Below are 27,410 nucleotides of genomic sequence, written 5' to 3' on the forward strand. Positions count from 1 at the left end.
AACTAAGGCTCAAACTTGGCTTATTTATAAACAAACGAACATGAACGAGCTTTTTATCGAGCCAACCTCGAGTTGTTCATGAACAACTTGGTTTGTTTACAGCCCTAGGACTTTGACTTGCTCAAAGCCTATGCTGATTCAATTTTTAGATTTTTGATGGCTGGCTCAGCCCCTATGCTGATTCAGTTATTCAAACTTTGATGACTATTTTCATTGCTCCATTGTTTTACTTTTCTGGCCTTGGATGACTTGTTTTACTGATTTGCTGATTCAGTTTTCGAGGCTTTTAATAAATTGCCCAAAATCTATTGATTCAATTTTTTCACCAAGGGCCTTGTTACTCAACAGGCTTAGGGCATGGTGAGTAAAGTGAGGCAAGGCATTTTTGTCATCCCTACACAGATAGTAGTTGAGACTTGAGAGGATTCCACCCCAAGGCCAGCCCTAGGCCTAGGCCATTTAGGCCATGGCCTAAGGCCCTTTGACATAAAAAGGCCCCCAAATATTAGGCGGTAAATTTTTTTTTTTTTCAATTAAAGAAAAAGTGTGAGTTAGGTGTATATTTTATCCCAATTTTTAGAAGACCTAATATATTAGAGTTATGCTATTATATTACAAGTTTTATTATATAGGTTTGACAAATTGATATGTCACCAATGAAGTAATTCAATACTCATTTATTATTTTGTTGAAGTGCCATCTCATTGTTACATCAGTATGTAAGTTTTTTGTAGTAAAATTTATATTAATTTTAGCATTTTCTCTACACACACACACACACACACACACACACACACACACACACACACTGTGTATGAAAAATGCTAAAGCTAATACAAATTTTAGGAAAAAAAAATCTATAAACTAATGTGACAGGAATATAATTGGTGTTACTTAAATAATATAATAAAATGAATGTTTTAATAACTTTTCTTTTATTGATGATATGCCAATTTGTAAAACCTATATAGTAATTATCATTAGCTTACTTTGGGTGAATCATATTAATAGGTAAGAATTAATAATGAATTTAAAATTAAATAAAAATAAATAAATATTATTTAAGTGATATTTAGATGTAAAAAGACCCCTATAAAATTCTCACCTTAGGTCTCAAACAATCTTGGGCCGACACTGATCCACCCTCACATCAATACCTCTTTCGGCAAGGGAAGATAACCTGTGTAGGACAAAACATTTTTGTCATCTATACACCAATAGCAATTGAGAGGAAGCCCTTTTAGCAAAGAGTTTTGGACTCTTCTTTTTGATAATCTAATAGTTATAATAGTGGGAATGGGGGGTTCGAACCTTTGTCTCCTCATAAAGGGGAACAAGAAGGAAATGCCACTAACTTATAAGGCTTTTGGCCACTCCCAAACAAGAACTTGGATCTAAAAGCCTTCAAATCCCAGTTTAACACATAACAAGGTAAAGGAAAACAAATCCACAACTGTGTTAAGAAGCATAGTATGTATGGGCGGCCAAAACAAATACAAATTACATTTTAAGCCACATTGTTTGTGGGTGGCTTCAAAATTCCCACAAAAAAAATTTAGATTAAAACCTATACTTCAAAAAATAATAATAATAATAATGCATACATTTATGGTACCTAGTTAAGGAAAAAACATTTAAACAAAAACCCTTGAAAGTGGCCCAAAGATGGAGAATAAAAAGTTTTGAATCCAAGATATCATGGATTTCGTGAGGCTTTGGTAACCATTACCCCTTGGGATTCAGCATTTGTGTGTCTACATATTAATAATGTAGCAACAAAATCATATAAATAACAAAAGTTAGAAAGAAGTAGATTTGTGCAATCTTACCATTTTCTTTAGTTTAGGGAGTTAATTTTCCAAACTAAAACCAAAAGCGGTCACTTTGCAAGCAACTTAGAGTTGGAGCATCTAATCTCATTTTTCCCATGATAATTCAAACAGGCCATAGGGAGAAGGAAAGGATCATGAATGGAGGTATCAAAACTTGAGCAAGTTGTGACTCTTTGGCCAAAATCACACACTAACTGGAGCATTATGGAGCCAGGATTATAAAGGTTCCTAGTTCTTACTCATGCTTTTAATCACCTTTTTGTATCGCAACATGTCATTCTTGATGTTTCACCAATATTTGCCCTACTACTGCACTTCTTTTCTGCAGCCTCAAATAAGTACAAATTAAGGCATCAATTAATATATTTGAGATAATTGGCCTAGATACCTTTGAAGCTAATTACTAAAAAAGAAGATAGATTACATATAAAAAGGAAGGAAAAGAAAGAAAGGTTTATTAATAAATAATAACAAAAAAAGAAGAAGAAGAGGAAAAGCAGTAATGTGTAAACCAAAGCAAAGAAGCAAGACCTAAATTAAAGAGCTTTTTCTTCCTGGGGTTTGGAAAATGTGCTTCTGAAATAGGGGTAGTAATAATGTAGTTCAAGTTGCTCTAGGATGTGTTTTGTGGCCCAGAGATATGAATAATAGCCTTCTATGATTTCTGTTACATCAACCTACAAAACCAATGGAGGAATCATCAGTATTGAATAAAGCAAAATATGAGCATGAATTACAATACTAAATGAGAAAGATAGGAAACAAAGTACGTACATTCTCAATCCCAAGTACATCAATAGGTTGAATACTAGCTAATCCTTGAGAAGGTAAACTGTGCATGTAAAACTTCTTAGTTCTATATAAGTATTGAATTCAAAGATAGTGCTAATTAAAAGAGGTAGAGGAGGCAAATAGCAGTGCGTCAGATGCAGTGATTCAGGGTATCACATAACTTGAAAATAATAATAATAGGTCACCATTATAAATGGTGGGAGTTCCTTGTATAACAATAAACCATAGGGTTTAAGAAATTCCTAGCAGATATATATTAATTATGTTGACAATCTATTTCATATTACTAAGATTCAAGTACACTTTTGGGCCCTTAAAGTTTGGGGTTATTTTTATTTTAGCCCTTGCGTTCCAAATTTTTTATTTTAACTCTTCATATTTGATTCCGTTTTCATATTGGCCTACCATCCAATTCTGTTAGTAATCTGAACGTTAAGTACCAAATAAATGGTGTCCATTAAGCCATATCACCTCATATATTGTCAAGTATCACTAGATTATTAACATAAATGGATAATACGGCCAATATGATAACAAAATCAAACATAAAGGGCCAAAATGAAAATTTTGAAATGTAAGAGTCAAAATGAAAACAACCCTAGAATTTTAAGGGCCAAAAGTGTACTTTTGTCTATAATTAACAAATCATCTCCCAAGTAGTAATAAGTAATAACTAGGTGAGGCATAATTCATAATTTTATTGTAAAAACAATGGGCAGTATTTAAGATATCAAGGAACAAGGAAAATTTCTAGTTAAGGCCCAAGTCCAACCTTACTTGGTGTACATGGAAAAAAAATCTTGGTCCAATCATACTTGGTGTGCAAGCAAAGAAATCTTGATTCTACTTGTATTGCAGGTCTTTTAACTCTAATTAGTCTAGAACATCAATCTAGACCACATTTATTTTCGTCTTTCTATTTTCACAAGCAATATATAAGCATCTGAAATAAGCACAATATTTTCTTCTCATGTTTGCTGATAATATAAGAGCTACTAAATTATCCTCCTTCACAAAAACAATATCCAAATTTACATGTGAATGACCTATATACCTTGCACGGAAAATAAGGCCAAGTGTCCAGTCAGTTGTGGAATAAGCATTCACAAATCTGCCAGCAACCATCAGCAAACCACTACCAGGCTCTAGTACAACGGACCACTACCAACCTCTTAAAAAAAAACAGCAGTATAGAAAAGCTTGTACAATGAACCAATCAAGAAATCACAAACGCAGCCAACTACCTTTCTAGCCTCCTCCCAATTTTCATGTTTAATTGAAACTGGTGCTCCAAGAAGAACAACCTGTTCTACAAGTCCAGCTACAAAAATATAACAAAAAAGAACTTCACTCAAATAACAATCCCATCTATCAACAAATTTGAAACAACAATCCCATCTATCAACAAACATGAAGCAAAGTGAACACTACTGTTATCTCCTTCTGCATCGGCCAAACAATAGAGACATTTAAAAATTACTCGCGCCCCTAGTGACTTAGTCAGAAACCTATGAGTGTTACAGGCCTGGACCATGCATGGAGAAGGTAGGGATGATACCAACAATCTCATAAATATATTTTAAAATTAACATGAAATTTTCCTACCTATTTCCTTGCAATCACTTCAACAACACCTCAGCAAGCAACTTCCCAGCTTTATCTGACCTAAACAAAAAGAAAGGAGAGGCTAGAATTAAATTGAGAAGGAAACCAAGATTCTCAATAATCACTCATGCTCATTACTAATATTTCAAATTTGTGTTCCTGATGGTGAGAATGCTAAAATTTAAGAGACTGATTCAATGCACACATGCAAAGACCATGAAGAATGTTGCCGGATTTGAAGACTAACTAAAAAAACAATTGCCATATAATGTGCACTTCTCTGATAGCAAGTACGTCTAATTTTTTCCAAAATTACCAAGAGCATTTTGCAACTTGTGGATGACCCTGTTCACACTGGATTAGGATGTCATGTGTGACAAATGTCGTCCGATTATATCACCCCCCCCCCCCCCAAAAAAATTACTACTTGCATTTGGTTACTTAATGAAAAAATCATGTACAATCCAGAGCATCATGGTACAATGGGAAAATCATCCCTTCTTGGAAGAAATAGGTATTCCAAATTCATTATTTTTGGCCAAGAAAACCAGCGTTTCAGTGAAATTCCTATGTTGTGCACATAAATGAAGGTCACCACTCAACACGTTGTTGCCTGTGTGTATAATATGCATATATTGAAACTCAAGACAACTTTCCTATATCTTCCATCTTGATAAGTAGGTCTTCCCTAGGCCAAAAATAAATAAAAAAACAAAACAAAAGATAACTAACCTGTCCACAGCAACCCATTCGCTGTCTATAAGATCAGATGCTGTGGTTAATGTAGCAAAGCCAATGCCGCCACAAGTGTGCTTAGTACGGTCATCATGGCACCTTGTTTCATTAACTGTAATGCAGCTCCTGCAAAAGGAGAAAATGTTGTCAGTCATTAAAATGCAACTTATAGACAGTCATCAGTAGTGAGAGTTATAAGGTTCAGGAAAATACTTGAAGTAAGCCAATCCCGAATTGCAGTGCTCAGTGCAATCAAATTCTTAGATTCCCACCAGAGAGCATACCTATATATTGCACTCCTTTAATATGAATTACTAAGTAGAAAGACATGAGGATCTGTTTTCTAGGCAACGGAAGTCTCTAGTGGAAAAACCACTTGTGAAGAACCAAAAGATCTTTTAAAAGTTAGATTAAGAATAAATTGATGATGCATCATATGAAACCATATAAAATCAATTGATCATAAGTGGAAAATCCTTGATCATGAAACCAGAGGATATAAAATGGAAAGATCAGAGATTTGGATAGAAACCAAAGGTAAGAGACCAAGAAAAGGAGGAGTGGCTGGTGGGGGGGTGCAAATACATATGAAACTACCAACCTACATCAAATTCTGGAAATACAAATTTCCAACCTTAGTAAAGAATATAGGTTCTATTTTTCAAATAATGTGGTAATAATGTGTTTCATACCTCTCCAAGTTATCATAATGATCCTCCCAAGGTCTTATAAAATCTTCTACATCAATAACCAGTCCTGAAAGCAAAATTCCAACTGCTAGTCACTGGGGGAAAAAAGTTATGTTAATAATTATGAGCAGTGAGCATAGACAACATTCAATACTCAAAAAAGTATTGGCTGTATCATCATTCCAGTGAGGGACCTGCTTGAAATAGGCTTAAAACACTCTTCCCCTAGGGAAAAAAATACAGATAACATGATAAATGGACTCACGCCTTGGTTATGATTTCCTCCAACTACTTTGAACTCAAATTCTTCAATGCATCCAATTCTTCTAGCCATTTTAGTCCCTGAAAGGCCAGCTCAAGCGGCTATGATGCAAAAAGTATGAGTGGCTTTATCCTTGTACACTATTTTTTCTCTTTCAATTTTAAGATATAGAAGCAATGCTTGAGGATGTTCCTAAACTTGCTTTTCAGCAGTCGCATACACATCATACTCTAGACAAAGCACTGGTTTAATTTGTAGAATCCTTTGAAGTCTCTGTCCTTAACTAATATAGTGCATAGATTGGTTTTGTATAGGGTTATGATTCTACAAGATTGTATGCAAACTTCACAACATCAAGATTAAGCCATTGCATAGATTACCACAGTTAAAATTATCAAGGCCCAAACTTGATTATAACTTTAATCTAGGTTTATTATATCTAATTCTACTTTGAGTGCAAGAAAAGTAAGCATAGTCTTACTTGGCGTACAAGCAAAGTAATCCTAATTCTATTTGTATTTGAAGTATTGTTAGTCTCTAGGGAGTCTACTATAAATACCCATCAATGAGCCATTTGCTATTGGCCTATAAGGCCAAACCATGTTGATTTCATACATTCTCTCTCTTTCTCTTTCTGCCATCTCTTTCTTCTTTATTTTCTTATTTATATTTTCCCACACTGTATCATGGTGTCAAAATTAGGTCTTGCCTTTTCTATTGTATTAATTAAAAGTTATGTTTTATCTTTTCTAACAACCACTATTACCATGTAAATTGGTATTATTTAGGACTGTGACCCTTATCAGGCTGTTTGCAAACATCACAGAATCAAACTAAGTCCCTCTCTCTCTCTCTCTCATACATACACACACACATGCAAACACATACATTTGGTGGCAAATTTTTTGTAAACTGATAGTCTAAAAAAACATGAATAGCTAGATTGGGCACTTTGTAATTTTCTTACTTCGTATTTTGGATCAGTTACAATAGCAATTAAAACATTATACAAATAAACAAATGAAGATGGCATCCTATATAAGATTGTCATTAAATTTCTGATCACAACACATTTTCCGTTTAAATGGAAAAAGCCAAAAGCAAAAACTATCTAAAGAAGAAATTTGTTTCCTCTTATCCTTTAGCACTTCATAGTTAATCACAAATTTTAGAAAAGAAATTCCATTTTACATACCTCCAAATGATGCAGCAACAGCAGCAGAACCAGCTACAGATCCTGTGGCACTTGCTGTAGCAGCAAATCCACTAGCTCCAATCGCAAGGACAACACTGCCCAATGTAGGAGCCAGAGCACCCAAACCCTGTGCAACAGCTGGGGTAGCTAGGCCTGTGATAAAATAAAATAATGTCAATGATAAATAACAATTGCTCATATTAGCATAAATTTTTTGATGAAAAGATGTCCATTCTAGTAAAACAAACAGTTCCCATACCACCAATGATGACCATCAAGGTTCCTCCAATCAAAGCAGCAGCACCAATGATACTTCCCCACTTCCATGTATCCCAAGAGCTCTCTGGGGTATCTGATTTTTTTTCATCTGCTCCTTCATCTTTCTCAGAAGCCATTAAAGAGGAAGTAGCTATTATCTCCATGGCTTCCTATTAAAGACCAAAGTTTTCATAAATGGCACATGGAAAAACTTCTAAAATCGAATGACTAATATTGTAGGTCAGCTCATAAGTAATCCAAAACATTATTAATGCACACATGCACGCACATTCTTGTTTGAAGTATAAGAGGCTAGTTTGTCATGAAAGAGCAGAAACGACCTAGAAGTTTAACCAATTAAATGGAGGTTACAGTAAATAAATAGTTCAAGTAGACTAACCATTTTTATCCATTTGACACCAAGCCACGTTGCCAGCAACCTTAAAGCCACAGCATGCCGAGCATCATAGCCCTTTCCTAATTGAGAACATCTCTTTTCATCTTCAGTATTCTTTGCAACACAAGCTGAAAGTAGCATGTAAAGAACTGTCACTTTCCTCTGATAGCTGATCAGTGTTCCCTCTTCCACAGGTTTCTCACAAGCTTCACCTATAGATTCATTAGAAGTTTTTTCTCCAGAAGAAGTCTGGGACCTTGTCTTCTGTGTGTTTTCATAAGGCTCTCCAGCCACATCAGAGATTGATTCTGTCTCACAATTGGAATATTTCTCGCGGCATTTGATTTCATATTCACGACTCCCATTGTTTTCCTCATTGGAAGGTGGAAGGCTCTCCATACTAAGCACCATAGCATCAACAGCTTTTGTCAAAGCTAGTTCCTTATCAGATTTTTCTGTAATTCATTCCACAATTATTTTTTAAAGTCGTTAAGAACTGAAGAGAATGATAGACAATCTCTTTTATTTGAACTTACTACTCACACAACTTATATCAATCGCCAATCCCAATTTGCAGTTCAACAAGTTGTAGTCACGAAATAAGCTGTGATACTTGACTTTTTGGAAAAATATACCGATGTCCTCACAGCTCATACATCCTAGTCCTACGTTCCTAATAAGGTTACCACCTGGCACTCCCCTTCTTTTTCTTAGGTTCGTGGGATTTGTGCAAATTAAGAGGATTAGGCATATTACATATTTCTACTCAAAAAAGAGTTTTTTTTTTTTTTTTTTTTTTCCTTACAATATATGACTGAGAGAGAAATTGAAGCTAAGACTTTTTTAATCAAGAGAATATGATAATGCAACTGACTTATAAGACTCCTAGCTATCACCACACCGATATCTCTATAATCATCTTTTTTTTTTAGATGTCCATTGTCAAGGATGGAGCTATCATTGGACTAGGGGCAATTCCCCCCCCCCCCCCCCCCCCCAATTTTTTAAAATATTATCATTTTTTTTTATTTACCAATAAACACTTATCATATTAGTAATTTATTAAATAAATAAATAAAATAAAAGCTTGTATCTCTAGCATTTTCCTCATTTTAGTGACCATAAAAAAAAAAAATATATATATATATATATATATAGATCTAAAATGTAAAACAAAATATACAAGCCCAAAAAAAATAGTTCAACAACAAAAACAACCCTGCCCTTAAAAAAATTATAAGCAAAAATAATTTTGTTCTTATACATACAAATATATATATATATATATATATATATATTCAGCAGCTAAGTTGTAGCAAAGTAAGAGATTGAAACTATAGCACACAACCAACAATAAAGTCACCTCCCTAACTCAAAGTTCTGGCTCCATCCCTGTCCATTGTACAAGTTAGTTGTGCAATCAATTAGTTATTATTATTTTTTATTTAAAAAAAAGATTTAGTTGTTAATGTGGTTCCATTTTTATTTAATTATACAACAATACTGACTTTAGGTTCAATCTAAATGGTTAAAAGTATTTTAATAATTAAATTTGGGCCCAAAAAGTTAGGGGAAGATATACAAAACCCATTTACAATATTATTTTATAAGTAAGCAATTAATTGTGTAATACTAACTTCTTGGGGAGTTTTTCGAATGCAACACCCCCTCTCCACATGTATTGTTTTATGTGAATATACAACTCTAAATATGGACATGTCATTACACAAGCAACTCACCATTTATTTTCACAAATGTTTAACGGTTTATACATAAAAGCAATAGGAGACAAAGGTCAAGTGTTATATTCAAAACCTAGGTGTTAAATAAAGACACATTTAACAACAGGAGTTCTCTTAACATATCATTGATTTCAAATCTATATCTATATAATAATATCTAAAGTTAAAGTATAGAGTTTATTATTACCATGCTCTTGTTAAGCCACATCAATGTAACATTTTGGTCCATTTAGTCCACTTTAGTGCATTTCATTTGTAAAATCTATTAGTAAATAATTAAATGAGTTAATTTAATTATTTTGTCCAAATCTATTAGTACATGAAGTTACTTAAGCTTTTTTTAAAATTAATATTAATCAAACAATAAGATCTTTTAAATAATGCATCTTATGAATGTTTGGGTTTAAATTTTAAATAGTAAAAAGAACACTTAAACGATAACGTTTACTAACTAAAAAATTTACAAACTGACATGATTAGTTAGTTTCACATCAACAACATGATAAAAAAATTCCTAATTATTTTGTAGTGATATAATATCTAAAAACTAAAGCGTAGCATTTATTGTTACTACACTCTTTTTGAGTCATATCAGCATAGTATTTCGGTCCATTAAATATAATTCAGCTCAATCTGATCCGTTTGGTCCACTTTTGTCCAATTTAGTCCGTTCGGTCCAAACACTTAGGCTCATATATGGTGCAGTTCGGTCTGTTCAGTCCAATGCATCTCAATTGAGTCTGATTGGTCCACTTGACTCCATTCGGTCCATTCAATTCAATTTGGTCCATTTGGTCTATTTCAAACTAATTGGGCCTTAAATTTATTCTTTTTGTAGGTCTTCTTTTCAATTTTGAGTTCAAATTTTTATTTTTTTGAACTCAAATTTTTTGGGTTGAAAAGTATGAAATTTTATTCTATTTGGACCAAAATCTTTAGTTTTTGGTTTAAAAATACAAACAAAATAGGCATTATAATTTAGAGATATGAGCTTTAAAAAAGTAATAAAAATGATAATGTAAGGACTTGGTTTAGACTTCTAGCCCAACGGGTATATGGACTTAAGCCCAAAACAATAAATTTGTAGAGAATGGGTTGGAAAACTGGGTTCTCGTGAATCAGATAATAGAAAAATAGGTTTTGATGCTAAAAAGAGAAAGATAATAGAAGTTTATTAAGGAATAACGTTTTCGGATTGGTCCGAGGACACTGATTCTTAAATATTTACTCTTAAAGCTTTATTACAGATTTGTTTACAATTTTTCCTCCCCCTTTCCATGGAGGGTCTTTCACGTTATATAGTCCTCTTTGGACCATCTTGATCCTACACTTGTTGATCATCTGAGCCCTTACTTGAGTACCTGTCCCATCAGACATCCTCTTTGGCTTTCTGTGAATTGCGTTCGCCAATGCAGCACTGTTTAGAGGTCTTCTCCACATAAATGCGGTCAGAAAAGTAGCTGTAGTGCATTTAATGCGGTGGTAGCAGTTTTCCTTAGATATTTCTGAGTTTCCTTCCTTCTTGCAAGTTCATGAGACACGTTCCTATCATTGGAGCTTCTTGGAGGGTTACCTTAGTTGCTGGAATACATACTTGAGCTACATTCATCATGATCCAAGGAGGAGCTCCTCCTCGGATCACCTTCCATTCATTCCTCACTTATAAGACTTTCACTAGAGACCCCTGATAACTACTTGCTCCTCCTCGGACAATTCAGCGTTCCCGGACAAAAGCCCAAGGCCCAACATGTCATTTTAGGCCTTTATCCCTACAGATAATATTCAAAAGATTACCTTAAAATTCAAGTTTCAATAATATAGACATTATACTATTATTTGGAAAGAAAAAATATATTACAATTCTAAATAATTTAAATTTAACGTAACATGTTACATGTGTTTTATGGGATGAGAGAGTATATTTAAAAAAAATATTTTTGGACATGTTCAAATTAGTCAACCGATTATGGTATTTTTTTATTATAAAAAAAGTCTTTTTAATAACATCTTATCCATTTATATAAAACAATCATATTTAGAAGTGTGCATGGATCAAGTTGAATCAGAGTTGAGGTAATTCCAAACTAAAAAGATCATTGTGAGGAGAAATCTCCAAACCAACTTAACTTAGCTAGCTTGTAGGGGTATTGGGTTTGGTTGGGTAGTCAGGCTGTGCTTATTTAATCAATCATAATAAATAAAAATAATAATTAAGTTTTCATTCAACCATTTAAAGTCATTATTCAATATAAATTATCATTATTTACAAAATTGTATGGTTTTAAAAAACTGGTACAGTCAAAGAATTGAAAAAAAACACCCGATTCCAAGTCAAGTTGGGTTAATCTACGTGGGTTCATCGTACTGGTAAATTGAATGCATGCCCTTAAATTCCTAATCTAGTTCTCATCTTCCAACATAATCAAAATTTTCTTTGAAATACAATCAATCGCCACACTCACTAAAAAGAATATAAAGTTGGAACGGACCAAGCACGACTTTGTAGACATAAAATATAACTAAGCCTAGAGTCTCCACATGACATGCATGAACAATATGTGTTAGGTTCTAAATGTTTAGAACAATTGGCAAATCGTGAATACAAACTTGTCTAGATATAGATTTTAGAGTCTATAGGTTTTATTAGACAATACTCAAGGTGATTCAAGTCAAGATTCAAGAACATACAAGCTGCAAGAAGAAGATTTCATAATCTGTCTGGTTTGATCGATCAAAAGACAGGCTCGACCGATCGAAAGTCGTATTTGCAGAATTTTAATTAAGCCCAAACAGCTGTTCAAGCCCATTTAAGATTAGGGTTTCTAATCTACTTCTCCCAGTATATAAAGGAAACCCTAAGCACGTTTTTATAAGGCTTTTCAGAGAGAAAAGAGTGTGCCTCTTTTGTATTTAGGGTTTTGTTCCTAAAAAGCTCTCTTATGTCTTCTACCGGTACTATTCCTTGAAGAATCTCAAGATCCGGTATTGTAGAAATTGCTGCATTCTCTTGTCATCAAAGGTGTTGATGATCTAAACCTTCAAGGGTGGTCTTGGAGTCACAAACAGGAGAGTTTGTGTTGCTAAACCTTTGAGTGGGATCTCAAAGTCACAAACGGGAGTGTTTGTGTTTTGCAAAGACCAAAGAAAGAAGGAGTCCGTGGATTCGGAGCTTGCACGTGGTCGTGTCAGTAAATTCTACTGGTGGGTAGCAATAAGAAGTCGGGCGTGGGGGCTTGTAAGTCTTATTGTATGAACTTCGATTCTTTCTAGTGGATTTGCTTTTTACCTTGAGGATAGTTAGGTTAAATCCTCCCCAGGTTTTTTTACCAGTTTGGTTTTCTTGGGTTATCATATCATTATGTTATTTATTTTTCCGCTGCTATACATTGATATGATATATTTGTGTTAACCTAGATTTGTTAATTTGACTAAGTAATCACTTGGCTAATTACCTAAGTTAATCTGATTGTGGTTTTAAGGGGTCTAAAAATTAACAATATGCACGTTTATTCCCATCAAGAAAATCCATGGAGATAAAAAATAAAAATATAAAATCAAGCACACAAACAAACCCATTTTTTTAATAAGAAAACGCCGCTAATATCTGAAATCCAAATCATCCCCAGGGACAAGATTCTTGGAATGGAAAGAAAAACAATACTCGTCATAATATTCTTCTGTAATACTATTTGAAGAACTCAACTACGAGAAATAGTTCAGAATTGGAGAGGTAGCAAGCAAATCAGGACCGTCGACAGTGAGCCTTGCACATATGTTGGCAATCATAAAAGCAAGGTCCACCACAGTGAAGTGGGCAATCCAATCTCATGCCTCTACACCTTCCTCGACCCATGCATTGGGCAAACTCTCCTAGCTTATATTCTTCCTTCTTGTTCATGCCTCCTCCTCCTCCTCCTCTTCCCTTTCTTTTACCATGTTTTGGTTGTCCACCACAACCCCATTTATACCAACCACCCCCTCCACCCCCACCCCCCCCATCCCCATCCACCACCACCACCTCTTCCACCTCCACCTCCTCCCCCTCCCCCACCACCACCCCATCCCCATCTATAACTACCACCGCTGCCGCCTCCTCCTCCACCGCCTCTTCCACCCCCACCCCCAACCCCACCTCCACCTCCACCTCCACCACCACCACCTCCACTTCCACCTCTTCTATAATATGCACCATTATATCTATTCTTCTTGTTGATTTCAACTTCATTGTAGGTTTTGTTCCTTCCTCCTGTATCTTCATTTCCTTGAAGAGCTAAAGAAGTAGTGTTGCTTTGAGAATTGGCCGTGCCATTTCCTATCTCATCACCTTTCATCCCAACAACACCAATGGCAATAAACAAGACAACCCATGTAAACCTCATTGTATGATTTTTATCCATACTTTGGACGACCAAATATGCAACTATGAAGTAACTGCCTTCGCCATATATAACAGCTTATATATGTGTTAAGTGTAGTGGCATTGCCAGCTAGACATTTAGCCGGCTTAATCCAGAGATCACAAATATAAAACAAAGAGATGCCTTAGGTCTCACTTTGTCCCCACTTGTACAATTGCATTGATTAACTCAAGTTGCAACCAGCCAGAAGCCTCAAAAAAATTGCTCATTCTAAACTACTTGGGAGCACCGACCCTTGCCCACTAGCATGCGCACACACCCTTTTCTCTTTGTCTCGGCTGCTCTTACAAGTTTTCTTTGTCTCCAAGGGACCACCTAATTCGTCTTAAGTATGGCTTAGAAAATTATTTGAGTAAACAATATGGTGAATCACATTGTTTTTATCAAAGAAGTTATATAATGGAAAAGTAGCATAAGTCGAATTGTTAAAGACTCAAGACTTCTCTCTCATGTGAAACCCATTATGTGGTAATCACCTAAATTTTAAAGGCATCATGTGCCCTATAATGATAAAGATTTATAACGAAAGCCCTCCCATCTCGAAAAGAACTGACAGTTTATCATTAATGATTCAATAGGCAATAGAATAATGTTGCAAATGACATGGCAACCGTTAACCCTGACCCTTTAAGAAGTCCCATAGTCTGTTAACTCTAATCCCATTTCATTTGTCATACACATACCATGTGTGACGGGCTTGAAAATTGCACATAAACTGGCTGATTATCCAAAATGTCATCATTTTTTTTCCAAAAAAAACAAAAAAGTAATAAATCATTTCCGTACCAATTTAGAAAGTAAACAAACTAGGCAACTACGTATAATGATGTGGTCAGCCAATGATATCAGTATCACTAAGAGGGTGTTTGGTCATTGATTTCAAAACATATTGTTTAGTGTTTAAACACTGAACAATATTGTTCAAAAACAAAAAAAAATATGTTTGGTAAACCATTCCGGAATAGGGGTGTTTGAAAAATATTGCTCAAAACATATGTTTAAAACAATAGTTTTTGAAATCACCTTGAAACTGATTTTGAACAACAAAAACTATTGCTGAGTGGCACTTTTGTAATTAAGTTGAACAGTATTAAGGCCCACCGGTCAGCTTTTTGAAAGAATGGTCTCACCCACACAGACACAACCCGGCAGCATTTAAAAAATATTTTATATATTTTTTGTACTTTGCTGATTTAAAAAATATTTATTTTGTACTTTGTTCAGCTTTTTTTTACCATCTAACACACACATACCAAATACATATTTTATGTTTTTGAACACTGAAACATGTTATTTAAACCATGATACCAAACACATTTTTTTTGTTTTATAAACACTAAAAACATGTATTTCAATAACACTTTTTAAATTACAATTTTCACATCTTTTTAAACAATAATTTTTGAACTCTATAACCAAACGGGCCCTAAGTCTACGGAGGATGTCTTTTGCTTGGCCTTGAAGTCTGGGAATCAATTGAGGAAGCTACGTTACAGCAAGTCAGCAAGCAAGCAGTGCTTAAAGATGGTGGGGGCAGTGTGGTGAAAGTAATAATGCATTTCATTCCAATTTTCCAAATGGGTAACCGATCAGTAAGTCTGGTACCAATGTACCACAACCATTTTCACAACTTTAATTGTCAACTTGTCACTTTCTAAAAACAAAAAAAAAAAAAAAAAAAAAAAAAAAAAACAAAAAAAAAATTGTCAATTTGTCTACATGCAACTTGTGAGTGGTGGAGTTGTAAACCTATGTAAACCCATCATTTTTTTCCTACCACATTACAACTCGCTATATAGACAAATTGTGACCAAAATTGTGAAAATTATCGTGGTAGTAGACATACTCTTTGCAAATGGCCCAGGAATTGGTTGCAAGACATGGTCAGGCCTGGCCATCATGCATGTTCCCAACTACTCCATGTGGATTGTATAATTGAAGATTTATACATACGGAGATTATTTTACAAGCAATATTTTTAAAATCGGTGCTTTCACCTGTACCTGTATATATGTAGGAGTAGTTACTGACTGCTTGACTGTATCAGTTGGTGTGATTGAATATTCAAGAAAAGGTAGTTGAGGTATTGTTAGAACTTTAAAAAAATATTAAAAAACACTAAAGAGAAATGAAAGAAGAACGAATTTAGAACAAGGTTATGGGAGAACATTTCAAATAGCCATAAAAGGTGCCTTTTAGAGAAGAGCCGGAACAGACAAATTACATAAATTAAGGGTTCAAAAAGCTTCATCAACAATAAATCAAAGAATATAGAAAATCTCCACAACTTCTTTCATTCTCATTGATATTACCTATTGTGAGTGCTTTATATTATCGGTCCCATTACACTGAAAGAAAAACATGATTCAAGCCTTGAGCCCATGTGCTGTTAGTTCAATTCTTACTTCTTAGGACTTCGACTTGCTCGAAGCCTATGCTAATTCAATTTTTAGATTTTTGATGGCTGGCTCAACCCCTATGCTGATTCAGTTTTTCAAACTTTGATGACTATTTTCATTGCTCCATTGTTTTACTTTTCTGGCCTTGGATGACTTGTTTTACTGATTTGCTGATTCAGTTTTCGAGGCATTTAATAAATTGCCCAAAAATCTACTGATTCAATTTTTTCACCAAGAGCCTTATTACTCAACAGGCTCAGGGCATGGTGAGTAAAGTGAGGCAAGGCATTTTTGTCATCCCTACACAGATTGTAGTTGAGACTTGAGAGGAATCCACCCTCACATCATTACCTCTTCAGGCAAGGGAAGATAACCTGCATAGGACGGAGCATTTTTGTCATCTATACACCAATAGCAATTGAGAGGAAGCCCTTTTCGCAAGGAGTTTTAGACTCTTCTTTTTGATAATCTAATAGTTATAACAGTGGGAATGGAGGATTCGAACCTTTGTCTCCTCAAAAAGGGGAACAAGAAGGAAATGCCACTAATTTATAAGCCTTTTGGCCACTCCCAAACAAGAACTTGATCCAAAGGCCTTCCAATCCCAGTTTGACACACAACAAGGTAAAGGAAAACAAATCCACAAGTGTGTTAAGAAGCATATATGTATGGGCGGCCAAAACAAATGCAAATTACATTTTAAGCCTCATTGTTTGTGGGTGGCTTCAAAATTCCCACATATTTAAAAATTTTATATTAAAACCTATACTTCAAAAAAAAATTAATACATACATTTATGGTACCTAGTTAAGGAAAAAAAAAATTAACAAAATCCCTTGAAAGTGGCCCTAAGATGGAGAGTTAATAGTTTTGAACCCAAGATACCATGGATCTCGTGAGGCTTTGGTAACCATTAAACCAACCCCTTGGAATTCAACATTTGTGTGTCTACATATTAATAATGTAGCAACAAAATCATATAAATAACAAAAGTTAGAAAGAAGTGGATTCGTGCAATCTTACCATTTTCTTTAGTTTAGGGAGTTAATTTTCCAAACTAAAACCAAAAGCGGTCACTTTGCAAGCAACTCAGAGTTGGAGCATCTCATCTCATTTTTCCCATGATAATTCAAACTGGCCATAGGGAGAAGGAAAGGATCATGAATGGAGGTATCAAAACTTGAGCAAGTTGTGACTCTTTGGCCAAAAGCACACACTAACAGGAGCATTATGGAGCGAGGATTATAAAAGTTCTTAGTTCTTACTCATACTTTTAATCACCTTTTTGTGTCGCATCATGTCATTCTTGATGTTTCACCAATATTTTCCCTACTACTGCACTTCTTTTCTACAGCCTCAAATAAGTGCAAATTAAGGCATCAATTAATATATTTGAGATAATTTAATTGGCCTAGATACCTTTGAAGCTAATTACTGAAAAAGAAGATAGATTACATATAAAAAGGAAGGAAAAGAAAGAAAGGTTTATTGATAAATAATAACAAAAAAGAAGAAGAGGAAAAGCAGTAAAGTGTAAGACCAACACAAAGAAGTGAGACCTAAATTAAAGAGCTTTTTCTTCCTGGGGTTTGGAAAATGTGCTTCTGAAATAGGGGTAGTAATAATCTAGTTCAAGCTGCTCTAGGATGTGTTTTGTGGCCCAAAGATAAGAATAGTGGCCTTCTATGATTTCTGTTACATCAACCTGCAAAACCAATGGAAGAATCATCAGTATTGAATAAAATAAAATATGAGCATGAATTACAATACTCAATGAGAAAGATAGGAAACAAAGTACATACATTCTCAATCCCAGGTACATCAACAGGTTGAATACCAGCTAATCCTTGAGAAAGTAAACTGTACATGTAAAACCTCTTAGTTCTATATAAGTATTGAATTCAAAGATAGTACTAATTAAAAGAGTTAGAGGAGACAAATAGCAGTGCGTCAGATGCAGTAATTCAGGGTATCACATAACTTGAAAATAATAATAATAGGTCACCATTATAAATGGTGGGAATTCCTAGTCTAACAATAAACCATAGGGTTTAAGAAATTCCAAGCAGATATATATTAATTATGTTGGCAATCTATTTCATATAATTAAGATTCAGGTACACTTTTGGGCCCTTAAAGTTTGGGGTTATTTTCATTTTAGCCCTTGCATTCCAAAATTTTTATTTTAACTCTTCATATTTGATTCCGTTTTCATATTGGCCTACCATCCAATTCTGTTAGTAATCTAAATGTTAAGTACCAAATAAATGGTGTCCATTAAGCCACATCACCTCATATATTGTCAAGTATCACCAGATTATTAACAGAAATGGATAATATGGCCAATATGATAACAAAATCAAACATAAAGGGTCAAAATGAAAATTTTGAACTGTAAAGAGCCAAAATGAAAACAACCCTAGAATTTTAAGGGCCAAAAGTGTACTTTTGTCTATAATTAACTAATCATCTCCCAAGTAGTAATGACTAGGTGAGGCATAATTCATAATTTTATTGTAAAAACAATGGGCAGTATTTAAGATATCAAGGAACAAGGAAAATTTCTAGTCAAGGCCCAAGTCCAACCCTACTAGGTGTACAAGGGAAAAAAATCCTAGTCCAATCATACTTGGTGTGCAAGCAAAGAAATCTTGATTCTACTTGTATTGCAAGTCTTTTAACTCTAATTAGTCTAGAACATTTATCTAAACCACATTTATTTTCGTCTTTCTATTTTCACAAACAGTATATAAGTATCTGAAATAAGCACAATATTTTCTTCTCATGTTTGCTGATAATATAAGAGTTACTAAAATATCCTCCTTCACAAAAACAATGTCCAAATTTACATGTGAATGACCTATATACCTTGCACGGAAAATAATGCCAAGTGTCCAGTCAGTTGTGGAATAAGCATTCACAAATCTGCCAGCAACCATCTGCAAACCACTACCAAGCTCTAGTACAACAGACCACTACCAACCTCTTGAAAAAAAAATAGCAGTATAGAAAAGCTTGTACAATGAACCAATCAAGAAATCACAAACGCAGCCAACTACCTTTCTAGCCTCCTTCCAATTTTCATCTTTAATTGAAACTGGTGCTCCAAGAAGAACAACCCGTTCTACAAGTCCAGCTACAAAAATATAACAAAAAAGAAACTTCACTCAAATAACAATCCCATCTATCAACAAATTTGAAACAACAATCCCATCTATCAACAAACATGAAGCAGAGTGAACACTACCATTATCTCCTTTTGCATCGGCCAAACAATGGAGACATTTAAAAATTACTCGTGCCCCCAGTGAGAAACCTATGAGTGTTACAGGCCTGGACCATGCATGGAGAAGCTAGGGATGATACCAACAATCTCACAAATATATTTTTAAATTAACATGAAATTTTTCTACCTGTTTCCTTGCAATCCCTTCAACAACACTTCAGCAAGCAACTTCCCAGCTTTATCTGACCTAAACAAAAAGAAAGGAGAGGCTAGAATTAAATTGAAAGGGAAACCAAGATTCTCAGTACTCACTCATGCTCAATACTAATATTTCAAACTTGTGTTCCTGACAGTTAGAATGCTAAAAATTTAAGAGACTAATTTAATGCACACATGCAAAGACCATGAAGAATGTTGCCGGATTTGAAGACTAACTAAAAAAACAACTGCAGTATAATGTGCACTTCTCTAATGGCAAGTACGTCTAGTTTTTTCCAGAATTACTAGGAGCATTTTGCAACTTCTGTTCACTGGATTGGGATGTCAAGTGTAATGAATGTCATCCAATTATATCACCACCCTCCCCCCCCCCCCCCCCAAAAAATACTACTTGCATTAGGCTACTTGATGAAAAATTCATGTACAATCCAGAGCATCATGGTACAGTGGGAAAATCATCCCTTCCTAGAAGGAACAGGTATTCCAAATTCATTATTTTTGGCCAAGCAAACCAGCGTATCAATGAAATTCCTATGTTGTGCACATAAATGAAGGTCACCACTCAACACACTGTTGCCTCTGTGTATAATATGCATATATTGAAACTTAAGACTACTTTCCTATATCTTCCATCTAGATAAGTAGGTCTTCCCTAGGCCAAAAATAAAAAACAAAACAAAAGATAACTAACCTGTCCACAGCAATTGCCCATTTGCTGTCTATAAGATCAGATGCTGTGATTAATGTAGCTGGCAAAGCCAATGCCGCCACAAGTGTGCTTAGTACGGTCATCATGGCACCTTGTTTCATTAACTGCAATGCAACTCCTGCAAAAGGAGAAAATGTTGTCAGTCATTAAAATGCAACCTATAGACGGTCATTAGTAGTGAGAGTTATAAGGTTCAAGAAAATACTTGAAGTAAGCCAATCCCGAATTGCAGTGCTCAATGCAATCAAATTCTTAGATTCCCACCAGAGAGCATACCTATATATTGCACTCCTTTAATATGAATTACTAAGTAGAAAGACATGAGAATCTATTTTTTAGGCAATGGAAGTCTCTAGTGGAAAAACCCCTTGTGAAGAACCAAAAGATCTTTTAAAAGTTAGATTAAGAATAAATTGATGATGCATCATATAAACCATAAAAATCAATTGATCATAAGTGGAAAATCCTTGGTCATGAAACTAGAGGATATAAAATGGAAAGATCAGAGATTTTGACAGAAACCAAAGGTAAGAGACCAAGAAAAGGAGGGGTGGCGGGTGAGGGGTGCAAATACATATGAAATTGCTAGCCTACATCAAATTCTAGAAATACAAATTTCCAACCTTACTAAAGAATACAGGTTCTATTTTTCAGATAATTTGGTAATAATGTGTTTCATACCTCTCCAAGTTATCATAATGACCCTCCCAAGGTCTTATAAAATCTTCTACATCAATAACCAGTCCTGAAACCAAAATTCCAGCTGCTAGTCGCTGGGGGAAAAAAGTTATGTTAATAATTGGAAGCAATGAGCATAGACAACATTCAATACTTAAAAAAGTATTGGTTGTATCATCATTCCAATGAGAGACCTGCTTGAAATAGGCTTAAAACACTCTCCCCCTAGGGAAAAAAATACAGATAAAATGATAAAGGGACTCACGCCTTGGTTATGATTTCCTCCAACTACTTTGAACTCAAATTCTTCAATGCATCCAATTCTTCTAGCCATTTTAGTCCCTGAAAGGCCAGCTCCAGCGGCTGTGATGCAAAAAGTATGAGTGGCTTTATCCTTGTACACTGTTTTTTCGCTTTCAATTTTAAGATATAGAAGCAATGCTTGAGGATGTTCCTAAACTTGCTTTTCAGCAGTCGTATACACATTAAACTCCAGACAAAGCACCGGTTTAAGTTGTAGAATCCTTTGAAGTCTCTGTCCTTAACTAACATAGTGCATAGATTGGTTTTGTATAGGGTTATGATTCTGCAAGATTGTATGCAAACTTCACAACATCAAGATTAAGTCATTGCATAGATTACCACAGTTAAAAATATCAAGGCCCAAACTCGATTATAACTTTAATCTAGGTTCACTATATCTAATTCTACTTTGAGTGCAAAAAAAGTAAGCATAGTCTTACTTGGCGTACAAACAAAGTAATCCTAATTCTATTTGTATTTCAAGTATTGTTAGTCTCTAGGAAGTCTACTATAAATACTCATCAATGAGCCTTTCGCTATTGGCCTATAAGGTTGAACCATGTTGATTTCAGACATTCTCTCTCTTTCTCTTTCTACCATCTCTTTCTTCTTTATTTTCTTATTTATACTTTCCCACACTTTATCATGGTGTCAAAATTAGGTATTGCCTTTTCTATTGTATTAATTAAAAGTTATGTTTTATCTTTTCTAACAACCACTATAACCACGTAAATTGGTATTATTTAGGACTGTGACCCTTACCAAGCTGTTTGCAAACATCACAGAATCAAATTAAGTCCCCCCCCCCCCATCTCTCTCTCTCTCTCTCTCTCTCTCTCTCTCTCTCTCACATACATACACACAGATGCAAACACATACATTCAATGGCAAATTTTTTGTAAACTGACTGTCTTAAAAAACATGAAAAGCTAGATTGGGCACTTTGTAATTTTCTTACTTCATATTTTGGATCAATTACAACAGCAGTTGAAACATTATACAAATAAACAAATGAAGATGGCATCCTATATAAGATTGTCATTAAATTTCTGATCACAACACATTTTCCGTTTAAATGGAAAAAGCCAAAAGCAAAAACTATCTAAAAAAGAAATTTGTTTCCTCTTATCCTTTAGCACTTCATAGTTAATCACAAATTTTAGAAAAGAAATTCCATTTTACATACCTCCAAATGATGCAGCAACAGTAGTAGAACCAGCTACAGATCCTGTGGCACTTGCGGCAGCAGCAAATCCACTAGCTCCAATCGCAGGGACAACACTACCCAATGTAGGAGCCAGAGCACCCAAACCCTGTGCAACAGCTGGGGCAGCTAGGCCTATGATAAAATAAAATAATGTCAATGATAAATAACAATTGCTCATATTAGCATAAATTTTTTGAAGAAATGATATCCATTCTAGTAAAACCAATAGTTCCCATACCACCAGTGATGGCCATCAAGGTTCCTCCAGTCAAAGCAGCAGCACCAATGATACTTCCCCGCTTCCATGTATCCCAAGAGCTCTCTGGGGTATCTGATTTTTTTTCCTTTGCTCCTTCATCTTTCTCAGAAGCCATTAGAGAGGAAGTAGCTATTATCTCCATGGCTTCCTGTTAAAGACCAAAGTTTTCATAAATGGCACATGGAAAAACTTCTGAAAGCGTATGACTAATATTGTAGGCCAGCTCATAAGTAATCCAAAACATTATTAATGCACACATGCACGCACATTCTTGTTTGAAATATAAGAGGCTAGTTTGTCATGAAAGAGCAGAAACTACCTAGAAGTTTAACCAATTAAAGGGAGGTTACAGTAAATAAATAGTTTAACTAGACTAACCATTTTTATCCATTTGACACCAAGCCATGTTGCCAGCAACCTTAAAGCCACACGATGCCGAGCATCATAGCCCTTTCCTAATTGAGAGCATCTCTTTTCATCTTCAGTATTCTTTGCAACACAAGCTGAAAGTAGCATGTAAAGAACTGTCACTTTCCTCTGATAGCTGATCAATGTTCCCTCTTCCACAGGTTTCTCACAAGCTTCACCTATAGATTCATTAGAAGCTTTTTCTCCAGAAGAAGTTTGGGACCTTGTCTTTTGTGTGTTTTCATAAGGCTCTCCAGCCACATCAGAGATTGATTCTGTCCCAAAATTGGAATATTTCTCGTAGCATTTGATTTCATATTCACGACTCCCATTGTTTTCCTCATTGGAAGGAGGAAGGCTCTCCATACTAAGCACCATAGCATCAACAACTTTTGTCAAAGCTAGTTCCTTATCAGATTTTTCTGAAGAAGGTCCATCACTTGCTTCTGAGAGTAACGTCAAGAACTGAAAATAAAATGAATGTCGTATTCAACAAAAACGAGATATAGCAAAGGGTCAAGCCAAAAACGTGATGAAAAATAAATAAATTTGAAAAAATGATTTATTTGTAGGTCAATAAGACATAATTTTCTTTACTAGAGGAGCTATGAAGTATACCAAGCCACTGGCTTGCTCTCTGCTAATTGTAAATTGAACAAGCAACCAGGAAAGAACTCATAATCCACAATGAATCATAGTGTCATGAAGTTTCTGGTGACATACTTCTTTAATTTCTCTAATTAATGGAAAACCATCAAATCAAGCACAATTCTAATTGACATAAATAGTAATCAACTACAATTTTTCTTTGTTTGCTAGGACTCCTCTTTCACATAATAAAAAATTCAAACAAATGCTCATTATACTGTAATCAGGAGCCATAACATTAACATCAATAAAAGAAAGTTGAACTAAGGATAAGCACATGTCCACATTGGAGAACAAGTGCTAGGATGTCAATGCTTCAGCCAAGGGCATAAGCTCCTCAAGATTTATGAGCAAGCATGATAGAGAATACCACACACACACACACTATTATTGGAAACCAATCCACTTTAATACTGATTGTCATTAATCAACAGAATTGAAGTAGCCAGCAGTCAAAGAGCCATTTCTCTTATAACAAGTCAAGCATTCATTGCCTTAGAAGAATTAAAAACCTACTTTTCTTCCTTTTTTATGTTAATATTTTATTTTAGTCAGAAAACTTTCTTTCATTCTTAAATAGTTCACAGAAGAGACATACAACTCCAACGTGATGCCGGACTTGTGAAGAAGTTCCTGCAGTTTCCTTTAACCCTTGCCAAGCTTGGTCATTCACTTCAAGAAACCTGTTCATGTTCATACAAAAATTCCCAACTATCCTTAGAATTACAAACTCCTAAGAATTTAAAATATATGTATATAATTGAATACATACATATATATTGTCTTGGTGTATGCTTTTTGCAAATTATATAGTTTCAGTGGATGAAAGTTGAAACTAGAAGTAGAGTTAATGCCAAGTTAGAAATTTGACGAGACGCTCTATAATCTAAAGGCTCTTAATTAAGTATTACTAAAACAGAGTACAAAGAATGTAAGTTTAGTAAAAGTAGAAACAAAAAGGAAGGGGCGGTAAGACTTGGCGGTCAAGAGATAAAAAAGAGCAGCAACTTTTCATATCTTGGATTAATAATTTATAAAGATGGAGAGATTGAAGAGGATGTGAATCATAGGATAAGATTAGGATAGATGAAGTGGAGAAGCGAATCAAGAGTATTGTTCAACCATAGAATACCTATTAAGGCTTTGTTGTTGTTGTATATATCACAGAATCTTATTTACCTAACAATCTTTAAAACTAGTTAAATGATTAAATTTACTAGAAGATCCTGATTTTGAACTTGTTTACACTCTACCTCCCAGTTTTTTAAATCTCACATATTAACAATTGTTAATTTATTCATAAAAAATAACATAATGCATAGATATATAGTAAAAGAAAGAAACAACAAAAAGAGTACCTGAAAACAGGCCAAAGCAAGCCAGATTTCTCGTGGACCCAAAGATGAGGATCTTCGGAAACTGAAGCGTTTTTTCCTTCGCTTATAGTTACACCTTCTTCAATCGGCTCCTCATCTAGAGTGACCAAACTATTTAGAGGCTGAGTTTGGTGGAGCTGAGACTGGTGAATTGCAAGTGCAAACAGAGCTGCCGCAGCATATCGCTGTGAAGGCGTCAATACCGAAATCTCCATTTCCATGACTCTTCAATAATATTGAAATCCTAATCAACCATTAATCTGTTTCGGTTTGAACTTCGGAGTTAGAATGTGAATATCACAGTATTTAATAGTGAAAATTGGAAGCAAGTGACTGATTCAAATATATGTACTTAACGAGAAATTATAAGATCCACATAGTTGACAAGTGATGTGGTCCACCATTCCACTAAAAAACTTCCACTTGTTTAAAATTGTTAGTTAGAAATTTTTTTTAAACATAAATTAATTACTGGCTCAGCAATTTTAAACAAGTGGAAGTTTTTTAGTGGAATGGTGGACAAATGATATGGTCCACCAGAGCACTCTATAATTTCTCGTACTTAACCAAACCGCCTTTTACTTTTTCAAAATCGCATTCGCACCAAATTCGCCGAATGAGTGAATTATGAAATGGGAACAGCTATTTATCCATGCGCACACAGGAGCTTTGATACGTGACATCACGTGATGTAACTTCCTATGTGGAAAACGAAAATCTTCTGTACACCTGGAGTCAGCGTGGCATCCTCTAATTTTGCATTACACTTGTTTACCATTTCATTAAAAGACTCTCACCTATTTAAAATTACTGAGTCAAAAATTTTTTCAAACAGAAACTAACTATTAATTTAGCAATTTTAATTAAGTGAGAATTTTTTTTATTGGAATGAGTTCCTTTGCTTAACCGATGGGACACTTTCAAGAAGATATGTCTTGGCTGAAAGTAGATGACAATATTAATCGCAATAAATGTGATTGAAGGTAGGTGAGAAATAATAAATGTTTATGTAAGATAGGATGGATCAATCTGAGAGATGACCAAGTGGTCAAGGTGGATGGGACTGGGTACCCATCCGATTAGGGGCCGATTGTAGAGTACTTTACACCTAATATGATGTCTTTCACAAGATCGAAAAGGACCATTGGCCTGATGATTTGGAAGTTTTTTTTTTCTAAGGTTTGAGAAGCCCAAGCTCGGGGATTGCAATTATAAACAAAAAGTCCCCCCCCCCCCCCCAAAACCCCCTTTTTGTTTGTCTCTTTGCACAACAACTCATCGGCTTAGATTCAATTTACTTATATAACTTATAGTAAATGTGAAGTTTGTTAAGGCTTGATATTGTATATATAAGCTATCGAGTTGAATCACGCTAATATTTATTTTAGGTCTCAATTTCACTCTCACATTCTTAATCACATAAAAATTATAATATGGTATCAAAGACAATCCTCACAAGGGTATATGAAACCCTTGAACCAATTGTTGAACAATCACAACCAATGTCATTATTCCGATTATGGGTGTCACTATCATTCAACCACCCACAACGCTTTCATTTGCTGATTTCATCATTATGGTCACTGGTACAACCATTAGTTGACCATAATAACCATCCTCCAATTGATTGTCACCGGTCAATACCACAAAGTGTCATCAACATCTATTTTACACATTACATTCCACATTTTGCATTTCAAACTCAAGTTGTCTTTAAGCTTACATGGGCACTTTGAGTTTGAGGGGTATAAAAAATATCAATTTATATTCAATATACTTATATGACTTTATACAACTTGTATTTTTGTAGTGCATGTAATACATATTATAACTTGTACAAAGTCTTATGGTTAGTTTACAATTAGCCTATGATCCAATGTAGTCTCTAACCATATCCCTAATATGTCATGAATCTAGGCTGTTAGGTTAAACCATAATAGTTAGAGTCCAAATCTTCTATCTCACTTTTTCTATCTCATTCTATGCTCCACAAATCAATTTATGCCACTTGTCCACTGATTCCTAATTTTATGCTATTTTATTTGACTTACTT

At 34.7% G+C, this 27,410-nt stretch overlaps 1 protein-coding gene and 2 pseudogenes across 1 annotated transcript; all 3 read right to left on the reverse strand.

The window, feature by feature from the left end:
• Window positions 1-2,368: 2,368 nt before the first annotated feature.
• Window positions 2,369-8,419, reverse strand: LOC126694778 (uncharacterized; annotated as a pseudogene).
• Window positions 8,420-12,997: 4,578 nt separating this feature from the next.
• Window positions 12,998-13,886, reverse strand: LOC126694787 (putative glycine-rich cell wall structural protein 1; annotated as a pseudogene).
• A 4,002-nt stretch (window positions 13,887-17,888) lies between these two features.
• Window positions 17,889-25,578, reverse strand: LOC126694795 (uncharacterized). Its single transcript, XM_050391295.1, has 15 exons — window positions 25,340-25,578; window positions 24,580-24,664; window positions 23,304-23,798; window positions 22,905-23,073; window positions 22,646-22,798; window positions 21,422-21,519; window positions 21,160-21,251; window positions 20,684-20,754; window positions 20,461-20,596; window positions 19,738-19,797; window positions 19,572-19,657; window positions 19,384-19,460; window positions 19,193-19,263; window positions 18,127-18,184; window positions 17,889-18,029 (listed from the first exon to the last, which is right to left on the reverse strand). The coding sequence occupies exons 1-15, from the start codon at window positions 25,576-25,578 to the stop codon at window positions 17,889-17,891; spliced, it is 2,031 nt and encodes a 676-aa protein (XP_050247252.1).
• Between the last annotated feature and the right edge of the window lie 1,832 nt (window positions 25,579-27,410).

The sequence above is a fragment of the Quercus robur genome, chromosome 2 (genome assembly GCF_932294415.1).
Source record: "Quercus robur chromosome 2, dhQueRobu3.1, whole genome shotgun sequence".
Taxonomy (NCBI): Eukaryota; Viridiplantae; Streptophyta; class Magnoliopsida; order Fagales; family Fagaceae; genus Quercus; species Quercus robur.

Bases quoted from the DNA above. Each gene is read 5' to 3' on its own strand.
- LOC126694795 (XM_050391295.1), bottom strand. From the start codon at position 25,578: ATGGAAATGGAGATTTCGGTATTGACGCCTTCACAGCGATATGCTGCG. The intron at 19,461-19,571 runs GTAGTGTTCACT...ATATTTTTGTAG, and splicing joins CGATGCAAAAGGAGATAATG to CTGGACTTGTAGAACGGGTT. The intron at 19,264-19,383 runs GTAGTTGGCTGC...AGTGGTTTGCAG, and splicing joins ATTGGAAGGAGGCTAGAAAG to ATGGTTGCTGGCAGATTTGT.